This window comes from Polypterus senegalus, chromosome 5, assembly GCF_016835505.1.
Source record: "Polypterus senegalus isolate Bchr_013 chromosome 5, ASM1683550v1, whole genome shotgun sequence".
NCBI classification, from domain to species: Eukaryota; Metazoa; Chordata; class Cladistia; order Polypteriformes; family Polypteridae; genus Polypterus; species Polypterus senegalus.
This window is the reverse complement of record NC_053158.1, coordinates 204,410,666-204,427,780: the sequence shown is the minus strand read 5'-3', so window position 1 is coordinate 204,427,780 and position 17,115 is coordinate 204,410,666. Positions and strand designations below refer to the sequence as shown.

At 42.3% G+C, this 17,115-nt stretch overlaps 1 protein-coding gene across 1 annotated transcript in view; it reads right to left on the bottom strand.

Moving 5' to 3' along the window:
* The window catches only part of si:ch73-173p19.2 (V-type proton ATPase 116 kDa subunit a1), a 165,890-nt gene that overhangs the window by 61,987 nt on the left and 86,788 nt on the right, over positions 1–17,115 (bottom strand). The window contains exons 10-11 of the mRNA XM_039754151.1: positions 3,904–4,054; positions 1,226–1,359 (exon numbers count right to left, since the gene is read on the bottom strand). Coding sequence (XP_039610085.1) covers positions 1,226–1,359; positions 3,904–4,054 — 285 coding nt within the window. The remainder of the gene's footprint in view (positions 1–1,225; positions 1,360–3,903; positions 4,055–17,115) is intronic.

Below are 17,115 nucleotides of genomic sequence, written 5' to 3'. Positions count from 1 at the left end.
TATTGGGAAAATGGAGAATCAAGGCGAAGGTTAAAGGTAACGTATTTGAAACCAATGGTAAGACCAGCCATGATGTACGGAGCTGAAACATGGGCAATGTCACACACGTGAATATGGGAGGCAGCTAAAGGGCTCGAAGGAAGGTAACTCCACACCAGACCAAGGAGTGGAGAGGTGCACTGATCCTTTCTCTAATTCCACTGCAGGCCCATTAGGAGAAATTCCATTTGACCTCCATGATGTCACTTCCTGTCAGGAGGCCCATGACGTTACTTCCGGTTCAGAAGACTCCCCGCTCAGCTACGAGCCCCATGATATCACTTCCGGTTCCAGTCATAATGACCTCACTTCCTCTGCTGCACTTTAAAAAAACCCCATCTCAACCTCACCAGTTAGTTCTGTTTTGGACTCCAACCTGTACACATCTGTACTAAAAATGCAGCCTCTTGTGGGTCAGTATACCTGTATGGGAATCCTCAGAGATCCTGACTCTTGACTTCTTAGTCACTCTACTCCCCGCAGTACTTTGGACTTTGCATATGTTTCTTGTCATCAATCCTGTTCCTCATGTTAGCCACCTGCAGCGGTGAACACCACACGTTCGGAGCACCAGGTAACAGCCACGTCTGATGTCAGCAATGAAAATTTCAGTCTTGACCCCAACAACAAGTCAACGTCGCTGCTACTGAATGTGCACAAAGATCCACAAACGCTTCAGCAGAACACGTCTTGGATTTGCTTAAAATGCATGAGCCACCAACTCAACAGGCAGAAGCTTCCTTCGTCCATTACAGATGGTACGACGAGCAGCTCTGTGGATAATTGGGTTACCCAAATAAATAAACCATTGTAGCCCCCAGTCCTGACAGGGTCCTCTGACACACAGGTCACACTATGGAACTCACATTCATCTCAGGTCAGTTTAGAGTCACCCAACCACCTAACAGCTGTGAGGATGTGCAAGAAGATCCAATGTGTAAGGAGAAATAGCCCACCTGTACAAACCTGTGTAAACTTCACAAAGGTGGGACATAAAGAACCCAAAACTCTGAAGCAGTGACACGGCAGTATCAAATGATTATTCACTATGTCTTGGCTCCATTCCTTCGAAATCCCAAAAACGTGAAAGTCAGATAAATAACAAAATTGGGAGCAAGTTGGGATGAATACCAGAAAAGTGTAGGGGAACCGGGTAGCTTTAGGGAATGATCTGAACTCCACATACCTCATTCTTCAATCTTTTGAAGTGTCCTTCCTGTAAAATCATCCACGTCGCAAAGAGAGTCATGATCAGGCCGTGGCCACAGTCCCCAAACATGACAGCAAACAGGAAAGGGAAAGTGACAATGGTGAAGGGAGCTGTAGATGACATCAAAGCAAGGATTAGAGACAATTAGAGCCCCCCACCACCATTACTAAAGAGTTGTGTCAATGTGGCCAGTGATGCGCAAATGGGGCTACAATGGTGGCTCTGAGGCTAGGGATCTGCACTGGCAATTGGAAGGTTGCTGGTTTGAATCCCACAAATGCCAAAAAGGACTCAGCTCTGTTGGGCCCTCGAGCAAGGCCCTTAACCTGCAATTGCTGAGTGGTTTGAGTAGTGAGAAAAGCACTATATAAATGCAAAGTATTATTATTATGTAGTGCCTTTCACATCTATCTATCTATCTATCTATCTATTATATAGCACCCTTCATATCTATCTATCAATTTTATAGCACCTTTAATATCTATCTATTATATAGCACCTTTCAAATTTATCTATATATCTATCTATTATATAGCGCCCTTCATGTCTATCTATCTATTATACAGCACCTTTCAAATCTATCTATCTACTGTATCTAGGTGGATCTGCACTGGAAATTGGAAGGTTGTCGGTTCAAATCCCGTAAATGCCAAAAGGGACTCAGCTCTATTGGGCCCTCAAGTAAGGACCTTAACCTGCAATTGCTGAGCTGTGTGGTCTTAAGTGTCCAAGTGAGGTCCTCACTGATGTAGACGCCCAGGGATTTAATGCTGCTCACCCTCTCCACTTCAAGCCCTCAACTCGTCTCCACTATCATCTCCTTCATCTTGTCTGTGTTGAGGATGAGGTTGTTGTCCTCACACCATGACACCAGACTGGCCACCTCCCTCCTGTAGGCCGTTTCATCCCCACCAGTGATGCATCCTATCACTGCGTTGTTGTCTGTGAAATTTAGTATGATGTTATCTTTGTGGGAGATGACACAGTCCTGGGTGAACTGGGTGTAGAGGATGGGGCTGAGGACGCATCCCTGTCGGGTGCCTGTGGTTGTGGTAATGGTGGCTGAAATCCTATTACCAATCCTGACAGACTGGGGTCTGCCAGTCAGAAAGTCTAGGAGCCAGTCACAGAGGGTGGGGTGCAGGCCAAGTGCAGACAGTTTATGGGTGAGTTTATGGGGGATAACCGTGTTAAAGGCGGAGCTGTGGTGAACAAAGAGCATCCTGATGTAGGAGTTTTTGTTCTCCAGATGGGAGAGGGAATAATGTAGTGCAGCCACGATGGCATCTGAGGTGGACCTGTTGGGCCAGTAGGCATACTGAAGGGGGTCTGGGGGTCCGGTATGCTGCTCTGAATGTGTGCCAGCACCACTATCTCAAAACACATTATGATGATTGGAGTGAGTGCTACCAGCCTGTAGTCATTCAGGTAGGTGGGTGGGCTTTTCTTAGCAAGGGGGATGATGAACGTGGTCTTAAAGCAGGACGGAATGATGATCTGACTGAGGGGAAGGTTGCAGAAGGAGTAGGGAACATCAGCCAGCTTGTTGGCGCATCCTCTGAGAGCCCACCCAGGGATGTTGTCTGGTCTAGATAGCTGCCTTACGGGGGTTGATGACATTAATTTTCATGTATCTTTGTTAGTTTTCCAGGTGTGGAGAGAGGCCAAGGTAGTAGGTAATGGCACAGTAGGTAGGATCCACCAGACTTACCTCAAAGAATTATGCAAAACCATTGGATAAAAAGAGTTTTTATTGTCTTGGGTTTGCTTTTCATTATTCTAAGTATGGAACACAGAAACTTGGCGCCATGTGGGTAAAAGCAGTGATCGTCTCTAATAATGGCGTAGTAGGTAGGATCCACCACGCTCACCACAAAGAATTATGTAAAACCAGTGGGTAAAAAGGATAACTAAGATAAGATAACTCCACTTTGCATTAGTTTTTATAATCTTGGGTTTGCTATGCATTATTCTAGGTATGAAACATGGTAACTTAGTTGCATGTGGGCCAAGGTAGTGATCGTTTCTAATAATGGTGTAGTAGGTAGGATCCACCAGGCTCACCTCAAAGAATTATGTAAAACCAGTGTGTAAGAAAGGTACCCAAGGCCACTTTGCATTAGATTTTATTATCTTGGGGTTGAGTTACATTATTCTTGGTACGGAACATGGCAATTTGGCAGCATGTGGGCCAAGGTAATGATCGTTTTTAAGAATGGTGTAGTAGGGAGGATCCACCACCTCAAAGAATTATGTAAAGCCAGTGGGTAAAAAAGATAACTAAGATAATTCCACTTTGCATTAGTTTTAATTATCTTAGGTTTGATTTGAGTTATTCTAGGTATGGAACATGGCAACTTAGCAGTATTTGAGCCGAGGATATTTTGTGATTGTCAAAACACAATAGCACACTTTTGAGATATTTAATAGCACATTCTGAAGTTTCAATAATTATTTCAATCACTCCTCTTGTCTATCTGATACTCAGGCAAGAAGGGTGGCTAGAGGTGGTGGTGGGGAAGTGCCCACCTAAAAGGGTTGTCTGTCCACCCAATGAAAAATATGCAAATGCTTACGTTATTTTGGCATTTAGTTGCCCTCCCTACACATCCGAATGCTCACCCCAAGATCACTGTTCCCAGGTGTGTTCCTACCTGGATTGATCTCCTGGTAGTCTCCAACTCCATATGAGTCAATGATGGTCTGGAAGCCAGAGGTAAAAGAGGTGGTCCTGTTGAATGTGGGGGGAGTCTGCTGGCTCTCTATTCTGTGCAGCACCGGATGGAGACTCGAGCCGCTCTTCTCCTAAAATGACACACACAGCACCGTTAATGAGTTTCACGTAAAAGCAATGGTGGGTTCTATTGGTTTGCCCTGTGTAAAGCTCCGTGAATGGGGCTATATAGAGCAAAGCCTGGTTGGCCATTTGACTGAATGACATGTTGGATAAAAGTGACATTTGTTTTTCTCTCTGGTTGGTTTTCACTGCTGAAGTGGAGCTGAACCAGGAAGTAAGAAGTTCTGAAGTTCACCCCCAATCCACATCCAGGTTACTCAAGAGGGACACCATTTAAAATCTGGAGCTCTGATGGGGAGGAGAGCAGAAATTATCTTCTACAAAGCAAAGTCATCCTCAATCCTTCTGTTCTGTTCTGTGTTTTGTATTGTATTGCATGTAACCCCCTTTCGCAACATCTGAAGTTCAAATCCCACATTCACATGGCAGACCTTACAATGTAAATAAAATGAAAATATGTGAAGGAGCCATATAATGAGGCACAATATACAGTCATGGCCGAAATTATCGGCACCACTGGAATTTTCCCAGAAAATGCACCATTTCTCCCAGATGTATGTTTTGGTATACATGTGTTTATTTCCTTTATGTGCATTGGAACAACACAAAAAACAGAGGAAAAAAGCCAAACCTGACATCATGTCACACAGAACTCCAGAAATGGGCCGGACAAAATTATTGGCACCTTTTCAAAATTGTGGGTAAATCGTTTTATTTCAAGCATATGATGCTCGTTTGAACTCACCTGTGGCAAGAAACAGGTGCTGGCAATATAGCAATCACACCTGAAGCCAGTTAAAATGGAGAAAAGTGGACTCAACCTTTGTGTTGTGTGTTTGAGTGTGCCACACTAAGCATGGAGAACAGAAAGAAGAGCGGAGAATTGTCTGAGGACTTAAGAACAAAAATTGTGGAAAAATATCAACAATCTCAAGGCTCCAAGCCCATCTCCAGAGATCTTCATGTTCCTTTGTCCACTGTGCGCAACATAATCAAGAAGTTCACAACACATGGCACTGTAGCTGATCTCCCTGGACGTAGACAGAAGAGAAAAATTGATAAAAGACAGCAAAGAAGGATAGTCCGAATGGTGGATAACTTTAAAACATATTCAAGCTGTTCTGCAGACTCAGGGTGCAACAGTGTCACCTCGAACTATCAATCGACATCTGAACGAAATGAAACGCTATGGCAGGAGAGCTAGGAGGACCCCACTGCTGACACAGAATAATAAAAAAGTCAGACTGGAGTTTGCCAAAATGTACTTGAGGAAGCCACACTCCTTCTGGGTGCATGTCTTGTGGACAGATGAGACCAAGGTAGAGCTTTTTGGTAAAGCTCATCATTCTACTGTTTACAGAAAACGGAATGAAGCCTAAGAAGAAAACAACAACACAGTATCTACAGTCAAACATGGTGGAGGGTCTAAGATGTTTTGGGGATGTTTTTCTGCCTCTGGCACCGTATGGCTTGACTGTGTGCAAGGCATCATGAAATCTGAAGACTACCAAAAGATATTGGGGCGCAATGTAGGGCCCAGTGTCAGAAAGCTGGGTCTGTGTCAGAAGTCATGGGTGTTCCAGCAGGACAATGACCCCAAACATACCTCTAAAAGCACCCAGAAAGCGCTGGAGAGTTCTGAAGTGGCCAGCAATGAGTCCGGATCTAAATCCGATTGAACACTTATGGGGAAATCTCAAAATTGCTGTTGGGAGAAGGCGCCCTTCAAATCTGAGAGACCTTGAGCAGTTTGCAAAAGAAGAGTGTTCGGAAATTCCAGTTGAGAGGCGTAACAAGCTTGTTGATGGTTATAGGAAGCGCTTGATTTCAGTTATTTTTTCCAAAGGGCGTGCAACCAAATATTAAGTTGAGGGTGCCAATAATTTTGTCCAGCCTGGTTTTTGAGTTTTGTGTGAAATGATGTCAGATTGGGCATTTTTTCTCTGTCTTTTTGTGTTGTTCCAATGCACATAAAGGAAATAAACATGTAGATACCAAAACATTTGGAATTGCAACAATTTTCTGGGAGAAATGGTGCATTTTCTGGGAAAATTCCAGGGGTGCCAATAATTTCGGCCATGACTGTAATATCACACAATACAATACAATTTATTGTTGTATAGCCCAAAATCACACCAGGAGAGCCACAATGGGCTTTAACAGGCCCTGCCTTTTGACAGCCCCCCAGCCTTGACTCTCTAAAATGGGAAAATAAATGGAAGAAACCTCAGGAAAGGCAATTCAGAGAGAGACCCCTTTCCAAGTAGGATGGTGTGCAGTGGGAGTGAATACAAAACAATACACAGGACACACAGGACACACATAATCCTCAATCCGTCTGTTCTATTCTGTGTTTTGTGTTGTATTGTATTTAATCTCCTTTCACAACATTTGAAGTTCAAATCCCACCACTGACACCCTGGGTGAGTCTCAGTGTACCGCTTCACATGGAAGACCTTACATTGTAAATATAAGGAAATATGTGAAGGTGCCATATAATGAGGCACAATATAATATCACAATACCTTAAGTTCAAATCCCACCGCCGACTCCCCAGGTGACACTCAGTGTTCCACTTCACCTAGAAAAACTAATTTTGTAAACAGAAGGGAAAATTACTCTGCCACACTGATAACGTTCCTTGGCACAATGATCATTCTGGGCAAGAAAAAAGGTTGTATATAAATTGCAACATCTGAAGTTCAAATCCCACCGCTGAATCCCCGTGCGACTCTCAGTGAACCGCTTCATTTGGCAGACCTTGCATTGTAAATAAAATTAAACTTTGAAAATTTGGAAAGGTGCTACATATATAATGAAACACGACATCTGAAATTCAAGATCCCACCATAACTCCTTACATAGCTCCCACTGTACAACTATGGGCATACTGCTTCTGGAGAAGATATCCACTACCGAAAGGCGCTATAAATGGCGTGACTGTTTGCTCCATGCATTGTCATATTACAACTGACAGCTACATAGGACCTCCCGACTGTCCTGGCACCAGCTTTGTGCTGTTATCCATAATGTGAATGAGGCCACTGATTTCTGTGTCATCCCAGCTTCGCCCGTGTGACTCAAAAAGGAACAAAGATGGCAGACTGGAGAGCCATGAACTTGAATCTCTTTCCTTTGTCCATAAAGAGAAGCGTGAAGTACGCTTTGGCAATTTTCTGAAACCCGAAAACTCCTAAATAAACCCAAACTGGCACATCCAAAGAGAACACAAGCCTGCTTCGAGCCTGGCAAGGAGGAGCTAAAAGTGTTCTACGTGTGCCACGCTTTGCCATTTTTCAGTCCCCTTGTCAGAGTCTGTTTACTTGAGACAAGTTCATCATTGGCAGGGCTAAGACAGATGCTGCGAGGAGGGCTGAATTTTAATTAGGTTAGTGGGTTATGCGCAATAAATTTAGTTTATACGACCTTAATGCACAACGGGGCGCCGCGGGGCTAAGTAATGTACACCTGAGATAATGAATCAGCTGCAGTGCCGCTTTAATGCCGCATCACAAGGGATATCGATTTTCCAGATTGCTTCCTTACTACTAAATTGTTCTTCATGCATGCAACATTTCATAACGTGACATCTCATTTTTATTAATATCATATTAAGCATTATCCAAATGGGAACGTCCTGGAATTGCAATGAGGCCGCCTAGCTGTTTGTCATTACCGCATTACTCTGGTTAAACAATAAATTAGAGCCGCGTAATCGCGTTTGGATGGAGAGCTGGGAGCTTTGGCGCTTGGCAGAACACGCATTGGCATTTTGATTTACTTGATGCTTCCACCTAATGCGATTTACAAATCACACTGGTGTAGTCCTGCCATGCAAGTTCACGGTCACGGGGAGACCTGTGGGCACAAGCCTGGAATTACCACTCGAGTGCCACTCTACTAGAGCTGCCAACCTGCATGACTTTGGAACGTAAAAGGATAAACAAGAAAATTCAAGCAGACATGGGTAGAATTTGAAAAACTCCACACTGGCAGTGCCCAGATCAGAATTTGAACCCGTGTCTCTGGAGGTGTGAAGGCAGCAGCACTGACCTCTGGGCCGCGTACACGTTTCTGTCAAGGCTTCTGTAGTGGAGGGTCAAATAAGGAGAAGATGGAGGAGGACTGGCAATCTTGTGATGTCAAGTCAAGGTGGGTGTCACGTCGTGGCATTTACTGTACCCTCGAGTTCATAAGGAGGCTAGTCACTGCATACTGGGAAGATTCTGAAGGACTGGAAAATATGATCCCATTATATAATAAGAGTGACTGGGGGCAGATACAAGCAACTATAGGCCAATAAGCTTAACGTGCATCCTAGGAAAATTAATGGAAGGAATTATTAAGGATAAGATTTAGGAACACGTGGCAAGAATAGTCAGTGTGGCTGGAATCTTATGAGGAAGCAACAAAAGGATACAACCAGAGTGGAGCTGATGGTATTATTGATCTGGACTTTCAGAAAGCATTTGATAAGGTGCCACATGAGAGGGTGGGCATCAAACTAAAAGAAGTGGCAGTTCAGGGTGTAGTGGGTAGATGGGGGCAGAATTGGCTCAGATGCAGTAAGCAGTGGGTGATGGTGTGTCAGGTGACCAGAAAGAAGAGCACAGGAAAAAAGTATACAGTCATATAAGCGCATGAGAAATAACCGCACACGGGAAAAACCGCACGTGGATAAATGTGCATACGGCAAAGACGTATATGCAAAGCAGAAAAAAAATTTATATTATACATCGCAATAAAAAAAATTGTATGATTGTTCACTAAACGTATTTATAAGCTTGTATGTTTTAATTTGTGGGCTGTTGGATGGTCGATAAAATAAAATAGTCATTAATCCTTTTATTACTGTCATTGTTGTGCCTAAATTACCATTTCTAGGAAATGATTATTCTTTACAATAGTTTTCAGAATTTATATTATACCTTCTTATTCCACAGGTAGGCAAATTAGGGTTTTATAGTTTTGATTATGGCAAGTAAGTAAAAGTCGTCTTATAAATAGGCCACACAGTTAGAGTTTTCTTTAATCTTCCCTAACTTTCGAGCAAGGTAAGTCGACATTTTTTTTTTTTTGAATAAGCGAGATGGAGTTTTTCGACCAGTCAGAAAGGCAAGCAAATTCTCAGTTACAAGGGATTTGAAAATCTGCATTTTTGCACAACAAATGGAAAAGATACTTGGAGGTTGCGTGAGAATTGATCAACAAAGTGCCATTCCTTAATGAAAACGAAGAACGGAGACATTGTACAGACAGACAGACAGACAGACAGACAGACAGACAGACAGACAGACAGACAGACAGACAGATAGATAGATAGATAGATAGATAGATAGATAGATAGATAGATAGATAGATAGATAGATAGATAGATACTTTATTAATCCCAAGGGGAAATTCACATAATCCAGCAGCAGTATACTGATACAAAAAAAATAAATATATAAATAAAAAAAATATATAAAAAAGTATAAGAACAAACTAGTCATTGTTTTATTATAATAAAAAATGTCTAGCAGTATAGGTGGAGTATATTTTATATTTGTAATTTGTGGCTTTGAGGACCACGGGAGCAAAGCTTGGAAGCTCAACCCTATAGGGGTCCGTGGTCACCGCCAGGGGGCACTCCAATGCCTGAGGAGCCCAGGCCCTTAGCACTTCCGCCACAATAGTTTGTAACCTAAGTATTGTAACACTTGCTCCCAAACGGCCACCTAGAATGATGTTTACTTGATTATGTTGTCCTCTTTTGTAAACCGCTTTGCATAAAAACATCTGATATAAATGTAAATTCGGAAAAAACTATGTCCAGATGATCAGAATCAACTTTCTAGAATTTCCTTACCTGGATTATTGAACATGCATCGAGACATTCCTAGACATATATAAACTCAAAGAGTGGAGGTGGAGGGTTCCATTTGGGGCTTCACATAAGTTCATACACTAACATATTCTGTGATCGTGGTTTAAATAATATATTATGGAGAAAAGAATCAGAAGCTTGGTGCAATAGATCTTATATATGATGGACAAAAAGATAATGGGTTGGCACAATACATCAGGAGTCCTGGCCCTCAGTACTTCTGCCAAGTGCTGTGGGGAAGAAGACCAGGGATACCTGGAGTGTTTCCTGGTGCGCAGCCGGTACTTCCGCCACAACTGGGAGTGCCAGCGGAAGCTAATCGGGAGGCACCTAGGGTGTGTATAAAAGGGGTCGCCTCCCTCCATTCGATGGCTGGAGTCGGGAGGAAGAAGGCAAGAGCTCGGAGGAGAGGAGTGGAGGTGGGCCAGAGAGGAAGGCATTGTGTGAGAGGCCTTGACTTTGGGGGAGGTTTGGGTTGTGTGCTTCACTTACATAGTAATTGTAAATTAACGTGTGTGGGTTTGAACCAACGATTTCTACCTGTCTGTGTCTGGCCTGTGTTCCACGTGCCTTAACTAGCGACATTTGAAATAACTAACAAGTCGGTGTGTCGCCTGAAACTACACATCACCATTTATCAGGTTGTATGGTTGCCAATATTCCAATGAACTTTGCATATTGTTATTATTTATGAATATTATCAATAATACATTGTTTAAATTGTAACTTAACTCCTGCTTGTCTTTTACTATACCGAATTGTCTGAGGTTATAGATGTTGAAGGGAATGTGGGGAGAAGTTATATACGTAGTATAATACCTTATAAACAGTGGCAAGTCTGTGAAATTTGAGACATTCTGACAAAGGCTACATATTAATCTATACTAATAAAAGGCAAAGCCCTCGCTGACTCACTCACTGACTCATCATTAATTCTCCAAGTTCCCGTGTAGGTAGAAGGCTGAAATTTGGCAGGCTCATTCCTTACAGCTTCCTTACAAAAGCTGGGCAGGTTTCATTTTGAAATTCTACGCGTAATGGTCATAACTGGAAGGTATATTTCTCCATATACTGTAATGGAGTTGAGCTCGAAAGCCGTGGGGGCGGAGTTTCGTGTGACATCATCACGCCTCCCACATAATCACGTGAACTGACTGTCAACGCAGTGCGTAGAAAACCAGGAAGCGCTGCAAAAAGCGCTGAAGAAAACATGCATTATATAATCGAGAAGGCAGCGATACAATAAGAAGCGAGTGAGTTACATATACTACCATATTCATGAGTGCTGCTACTTTGGAAACAAAGCACGGTGTAAACCTAAAATGTAAATTAAGTTCATAGACAGGCTGCTGCTGGCGTTTGTCATGCCCACGGGTAATACGGGATACAAGTTTAATGAGAGGACGCAGGATATAAACGAGAGTTTTGATCACTTTGTAACTAAGTTAAAATTGCAGGTGAGGGGCTGTGCTTATGCAAATTTTGAGAGACTGTGTTTGTGGGGGGATTGACAGTTAAGGCGGGTGGGGGAGTCACGTCATCATCTCCCCTCCCATTCACCTCATTTCGCTCTGAGCTGAGCTCCGCAGCTAACGCCGTCTTACAGAAGTGACTTTGTGACGCTGCCACCAAATACTCACAGAAAAATCCACAAGTTAATACACACGCTGTCTCTAGAGTTTCTCCAAACTGAATCTTCCAGGCACTACTTACAAAAGGTTACATTGACAATCGTGTTACGTTATTTTTAAAATGTTTCCTTTTCTTAGCACAAGCACAGCTGAGAAGCTTCGATGCATGTGCTCCATTACGCGTTAAAAAATAATGCATTTAATCACACTTTCAATACAAGCAAAGGGGAACTTCTTGTCAATGCATGATTTCCTGGTACACCGATTACATTGATCAGTGCATCCCGATTCATTTTACCCTCGCACCACCTTAGTTTGAGAAGAAGTCTGAAAAAATAGGAGGTTAACACAGAAAAACAGATCACCAATTGAAGCTTTATGAATAATCGATTCGCCATCAATGATTGTTTTGGTAAAGCCATACTCAGTGTAATCCTCCTTCCATTTTATAAATTTTCCGCCACTAGCCATGATTAAATGAACGGTAAAAAAGTAAGAGCGAAGCGAGGGTGACTTATTTAGGCAGGCAGGCAGGCGACGGCTCAATAGCTCGAATTTGGATATAAGTGGGTTCTATTTAGTCGCCAGAAATATCTTTGTTAGGAATAGAAATTGAATTTAGTCTTTACATTTCTATGGTAAAGAAAAAGTTATGCAATGATGACTAAATTTAACTACACTTTATATATTCAGAAACAAGTTTAACTTCATATATACCGACGCTGACTTTATATATTCAAGTTTTCACTTTATATATTCCAGCGCTGACTTTATATATTCAGAAAATCAATGTATTTGCCTGTTTGGCACCCCATAGTATATGTGTCTGTGTATATATGTACACATGTATGTATATATATGTGTATGTATATATATTGTAAACAAGCGCTTTATAGCGCCCGACCCGGCATAGAATACGCTGAGGCACGTGTTCACACTCAAAGGCTTTATTATTTTTCTTCAGCTGTGTGACACGTCTTCCCCGTGCCACACAGCCCAGACACAGTCCAAAACACAAACACACAAAAAACAAAACTTTCCTGCTCCACCACTCCTCCCAGGCAACCTCGTCCTCTTCCTCCCGATTCTGGCCTCGATTGCTGGGAGGCAGGCCCTTTTATGCCCCACCCGGAAGTGATCCAGGTGCCTGACCAGCTGATCTTAATTGCACCTCCGGGTGGGGCTGATAAACCGTCCAGTGTGGTGGCTGGATCTCTGCAGCACCCCCTAGCGGCCACCCCATCTCCCAACCGGCTGTTGTGGTGGACTCCATGTCCCATGGAGCCACGGGGAGATTGAGGAGGAATCCACTGCCAGGGAGACTGCCCCCAAGCGCCCCGGGAGGTATTGCAAAGTCCATGATGGCTCCCCCGGGACGTATACATCAGAGGCGTCCCGGCCGGGCATGGGACCCGGCTGTCCGTCACAATATATATATATATATGCCAGCAACACTCATGACAATGACAAAACAATTACGTTGTCAATCATGTTACGTTATTATTAAAATGTTTCCTTTTCTTTTTACTTCTCCGCTGCCAAGCGCGGGTATTTTGATATATATATATATATATATATATATATATATATATATATATATAGATATAGATATAGATATGACAACAACACTCATATCGATGACAAAACAATTACATTAACAATCATGTTACGTTATTTTTTAAATTTTTCCTTTTCTTTTTCATAACTTCTTTAACACACTACTTCTCCGCTGCGAAGCGCGGGTATTCTGCTAGTCTATGCTAATAAAAGGCAAAGCCCTCACTGACTCACTAACTCACTCACTCACTCACTGACTCATCACTAATTCTCCAACTTCCCGTGTAGGTAGAAGCCGAAATTTGGCAGGCTCATTCCTTACAGCTTACTTACAAAAGTTAAGCAGGTTTCATTTCGAAATTCTATGCGTAACGGTCATAACAGTCAACAACGTCCGTCATGTTGAACTTTCTTATTTATGGCCCCATCTTCACGAAATTTGGAAGGCGGCTTCCCTTCACTAACCGAAACCGATGTACGTACTTATTTCGGTGGTATGATGCCACTGTCGGCCGCCATATTGAACTTTTCAACGGTCTTTGTTACTTATAGGCCCATCTTCAAGAAATTTGGTATGCGGGTTCCCAACGCTAACTGAATTCTACTTACGTACATATATACGTCCATAGCCTGCAGCTCGGTCACCGTGTGAGGTGGCGTTGGGTCCCCCATCCCAACGCCTCCCACATTGTAGGCTGCCTGTCTATATAAGGCTGTCCGTCGCTCCGGTCTCTACATTCCCTTCCTTGCTTTGCCACGGGATTCACGTCTCCCTGCTGATAACTACAGCCTTTTTATTTAATCCACGGCTTCTCCGCTGTTTTATTGTTCATTTGTTACGATTATAGTTATTGTGTGGGTATTTTAGACTTACTTTACATTGTTCAGGTACCCATTTCTTTTATCATTCTAACCGTATCCCCATTAACATGTCTATCGAGGTGATCACCATCGATCAAAGAACTGTCACTTACCGAGTGGTTTCCATGCCCAGAGATGGCACCTGCCTTTTCCATTCTCTGTGTTACATATTGCACGGCCATATCAGGCTCACTCTTGATATCCATTGTGTCTTATGTATTGAATGACTGGACAGGTTCAAGGTGTGGACTGATGACGGCACAGGAGATAATTAGACTACACAGGAGCACTAGAAGAGTGAAATGCTTAAGCCCTTCACCTGTGGATCTGCATGTGAGTTGATGGCTGCCTCTGAATTGTTTGGTTGTTGCTTTCAAGTGTACCGAAATGGCCAAATATTTTACACCTTTCGACAACCGCCAATGCCTCTTAAACATCTTAGATTGACAGGTGATGATTTGAGTAGTGGACACTTTGATGTTTATGAATGTTTAAACTCTCAAAAGCTGGATGTGAAGTTATCGATGAAACAGGTTGTATACTTACAACGCTTGACAGATGCCGAATGTCACTTCAACACCACAAGTCCTACAAATACTGTCGTCATTGAAACAAACCATGAAACTCAAACCGATTATGACAGCAGCAATCCAAGCTGTGAGATTTGACACAAGATTACTGTTCACATGGCCGACTGTACGTTACATGCTCAAGAGTAAGCTTAGCGCACAGCTTGGTCATATTACACCCGGAGGGCCGAACTCACAATGTGGTATACAAAGAGATCCTTAACAAATAATTATTGGGATATTTTTCCTCAGTTTAAAAAGGTTTAATTTTCTTCTTAATAAAAATTTTAAGGCAGTACTTCACCGCTACGAAGCGCGGGTATTTTGCTAGTAATACAAAAAGGGGAAAGTAGAGCAAAATATTACTCTACCAAGACAAAACACAAACCTAACAGCTAATATTAGTTAGACAGAGGCCCACCAAACAAGAGAGTATTCAAAGTCTTCTTGACCACATACTCATGGCCATTGATCAATGGACAATTTGCATATCATTGATCACATGGCCCATTGTTAGTCAATGGTGCTCGTTTCGGTCATTATGCAAAGGCACTAAGGTTGGAGAAACCTGCAATCAACTGAGACCGAGGAAGTCACTTGGATGAGTGATGAAATGTATCGGAAAAAAACAAATTTCCAGATGGACAGAATCAACTTTCTAGAATTTCCTTACCTGGATTATTCCTAGACATATATAAGCTCAAAGAGTGGAGGTGGAGGGTTCAATTTGGGGATTCACATATGTTCATACACTAACGTATTCTGTGATCATGGTTTAAATAATATATTATGAAGAAAAGAATCAGAAGCTTGGTGCAATAGATCATATATATGATGGACAAAAAGATAAGGGGTTGGCACAATACATCAGGAGCTTTATTAAACTCTAAAGCCCCACCACCTAATCAAAGCAACGTGATGTTCCTACATTGATGGATTAAAGGCCAGAAGTCTACATGACCGTCATCATCAAGTTTTTCCATGAGAACCCTGAATACAATGAGGACTGATTGAGGTCATTGATGTGAGGTAGAATGCCTAGAGGGGGCTGGGTGGTCTTGTGGCCTCGGTACCCCTGCAGATTTTATTTTTTTTTTCAGAAGTCTGGAGTTTTTGTTTTTTTTTTTCTGTCCCCCCCTGGCCATCGGACCTTACTTTTATTCTATGTTAATGAGTTTTGTCTTATTTTAATTCTTACTTTGACTTTTTTCTCTTTCTTCATCATTTAAAGCACTTTGAGTGACATTATTTGTATGAAAATGTGCAACAGAAATAAATGTTGTTGACTGTTCCCAAGCCAGAAACAAACTCATCATGGGGTCCCAGTCTATCCTCCTGTAGTCATAATAACTCATAAGTTTTGTATTACCCATTTACTTTACCTACCACTGGGATGAGGGAAAACTCAGGATACTTTTAAAAATGTACATGTATACAGGGAGAACATACAAACTTTTTGCATATCTACTGAGACACTGTGCTGCTTCTCAACTACTTGGGTTTGCTGCCGACCAAATCTCAATCCATGTTCTTTTCTTGCATTGCTCCCAGCTTGTGGAATGAGCTGCCCATATCCATTCGAACTTCTCACTCCTTCAATGTGTTCAAGAAGAGTCTGAAGACTCCCTTGTTTGGTGGGCTGTTCGGTTTGTAACCCAAGTATTGTAACATTTGCTACCAAACTGTCACCTAGAATGATGTTTACTTGATTAGGTTGCCCTCTTTTGTAAACTGCATTGCACAAAAACATCTGCTAAGCCAACCGATGTAAATGTAAATTCAGAAAAAAACTAATTTCCAGATGAACAGAATCAACTTTCTAGAATTTCCTTACCTGGATTATTGATCATGTATCGAGACAGACCTGATTGAAGTGTTTAAAATTATGAAGGGAATTAGTGCAGTGGATCGAGATGGTGACTTTAAAATGAGTTCATTAAGAACACGGGGACACAGTTGGAAACTTGTTAAGGGGAAATTTCACACAAACATTAGGAAGTTTTTCTTTACACAAAGAACGATAGACACTTGGAATAAGCGACCAAGTAGTGTGGTAGACAGTAAGACGTTAGGGACTTTCAAAACTCGACTTGATGTTTCTTTGGAAGAAATAAGTAAATAGGACTGGCTAGCTTTACTGGGCTGAATGTCCTGTTCTCGTCCAGATTGTTGTAATGTTCTACTGTCTTTTCTGTACAAGGAAACTCGCTCCTTGAAATACCAAGAGAAACACACACACTTGCAGCACTCATGCAGAAGATGTGGAAAGAGACGAGAGTGAAGACTGACGGCAGAAAGACAAGAACTGAGAGCGACCTTGTAAGAATATGTTTAATATGTCACTGTGCTCTGTGCAAATGGATCTTATACTGGCTGTCCCCCGTGGCTCTGCCCACGTAGTAGTGACACAGGACAAACTTTAAAAATCAATAAAAAAAATGGAATTCTGGCCAAGCAGAAGGTAGGTACTCTCTAACGTCAAACGTTGGTACTGTGTTCAGCTCCAACGTGGCCATGATATCTCTGCCAATGAGCAGCTCCCCTCTAAAACACACGTAGCTCTGATCTCGCTCTCAAAAACGTCA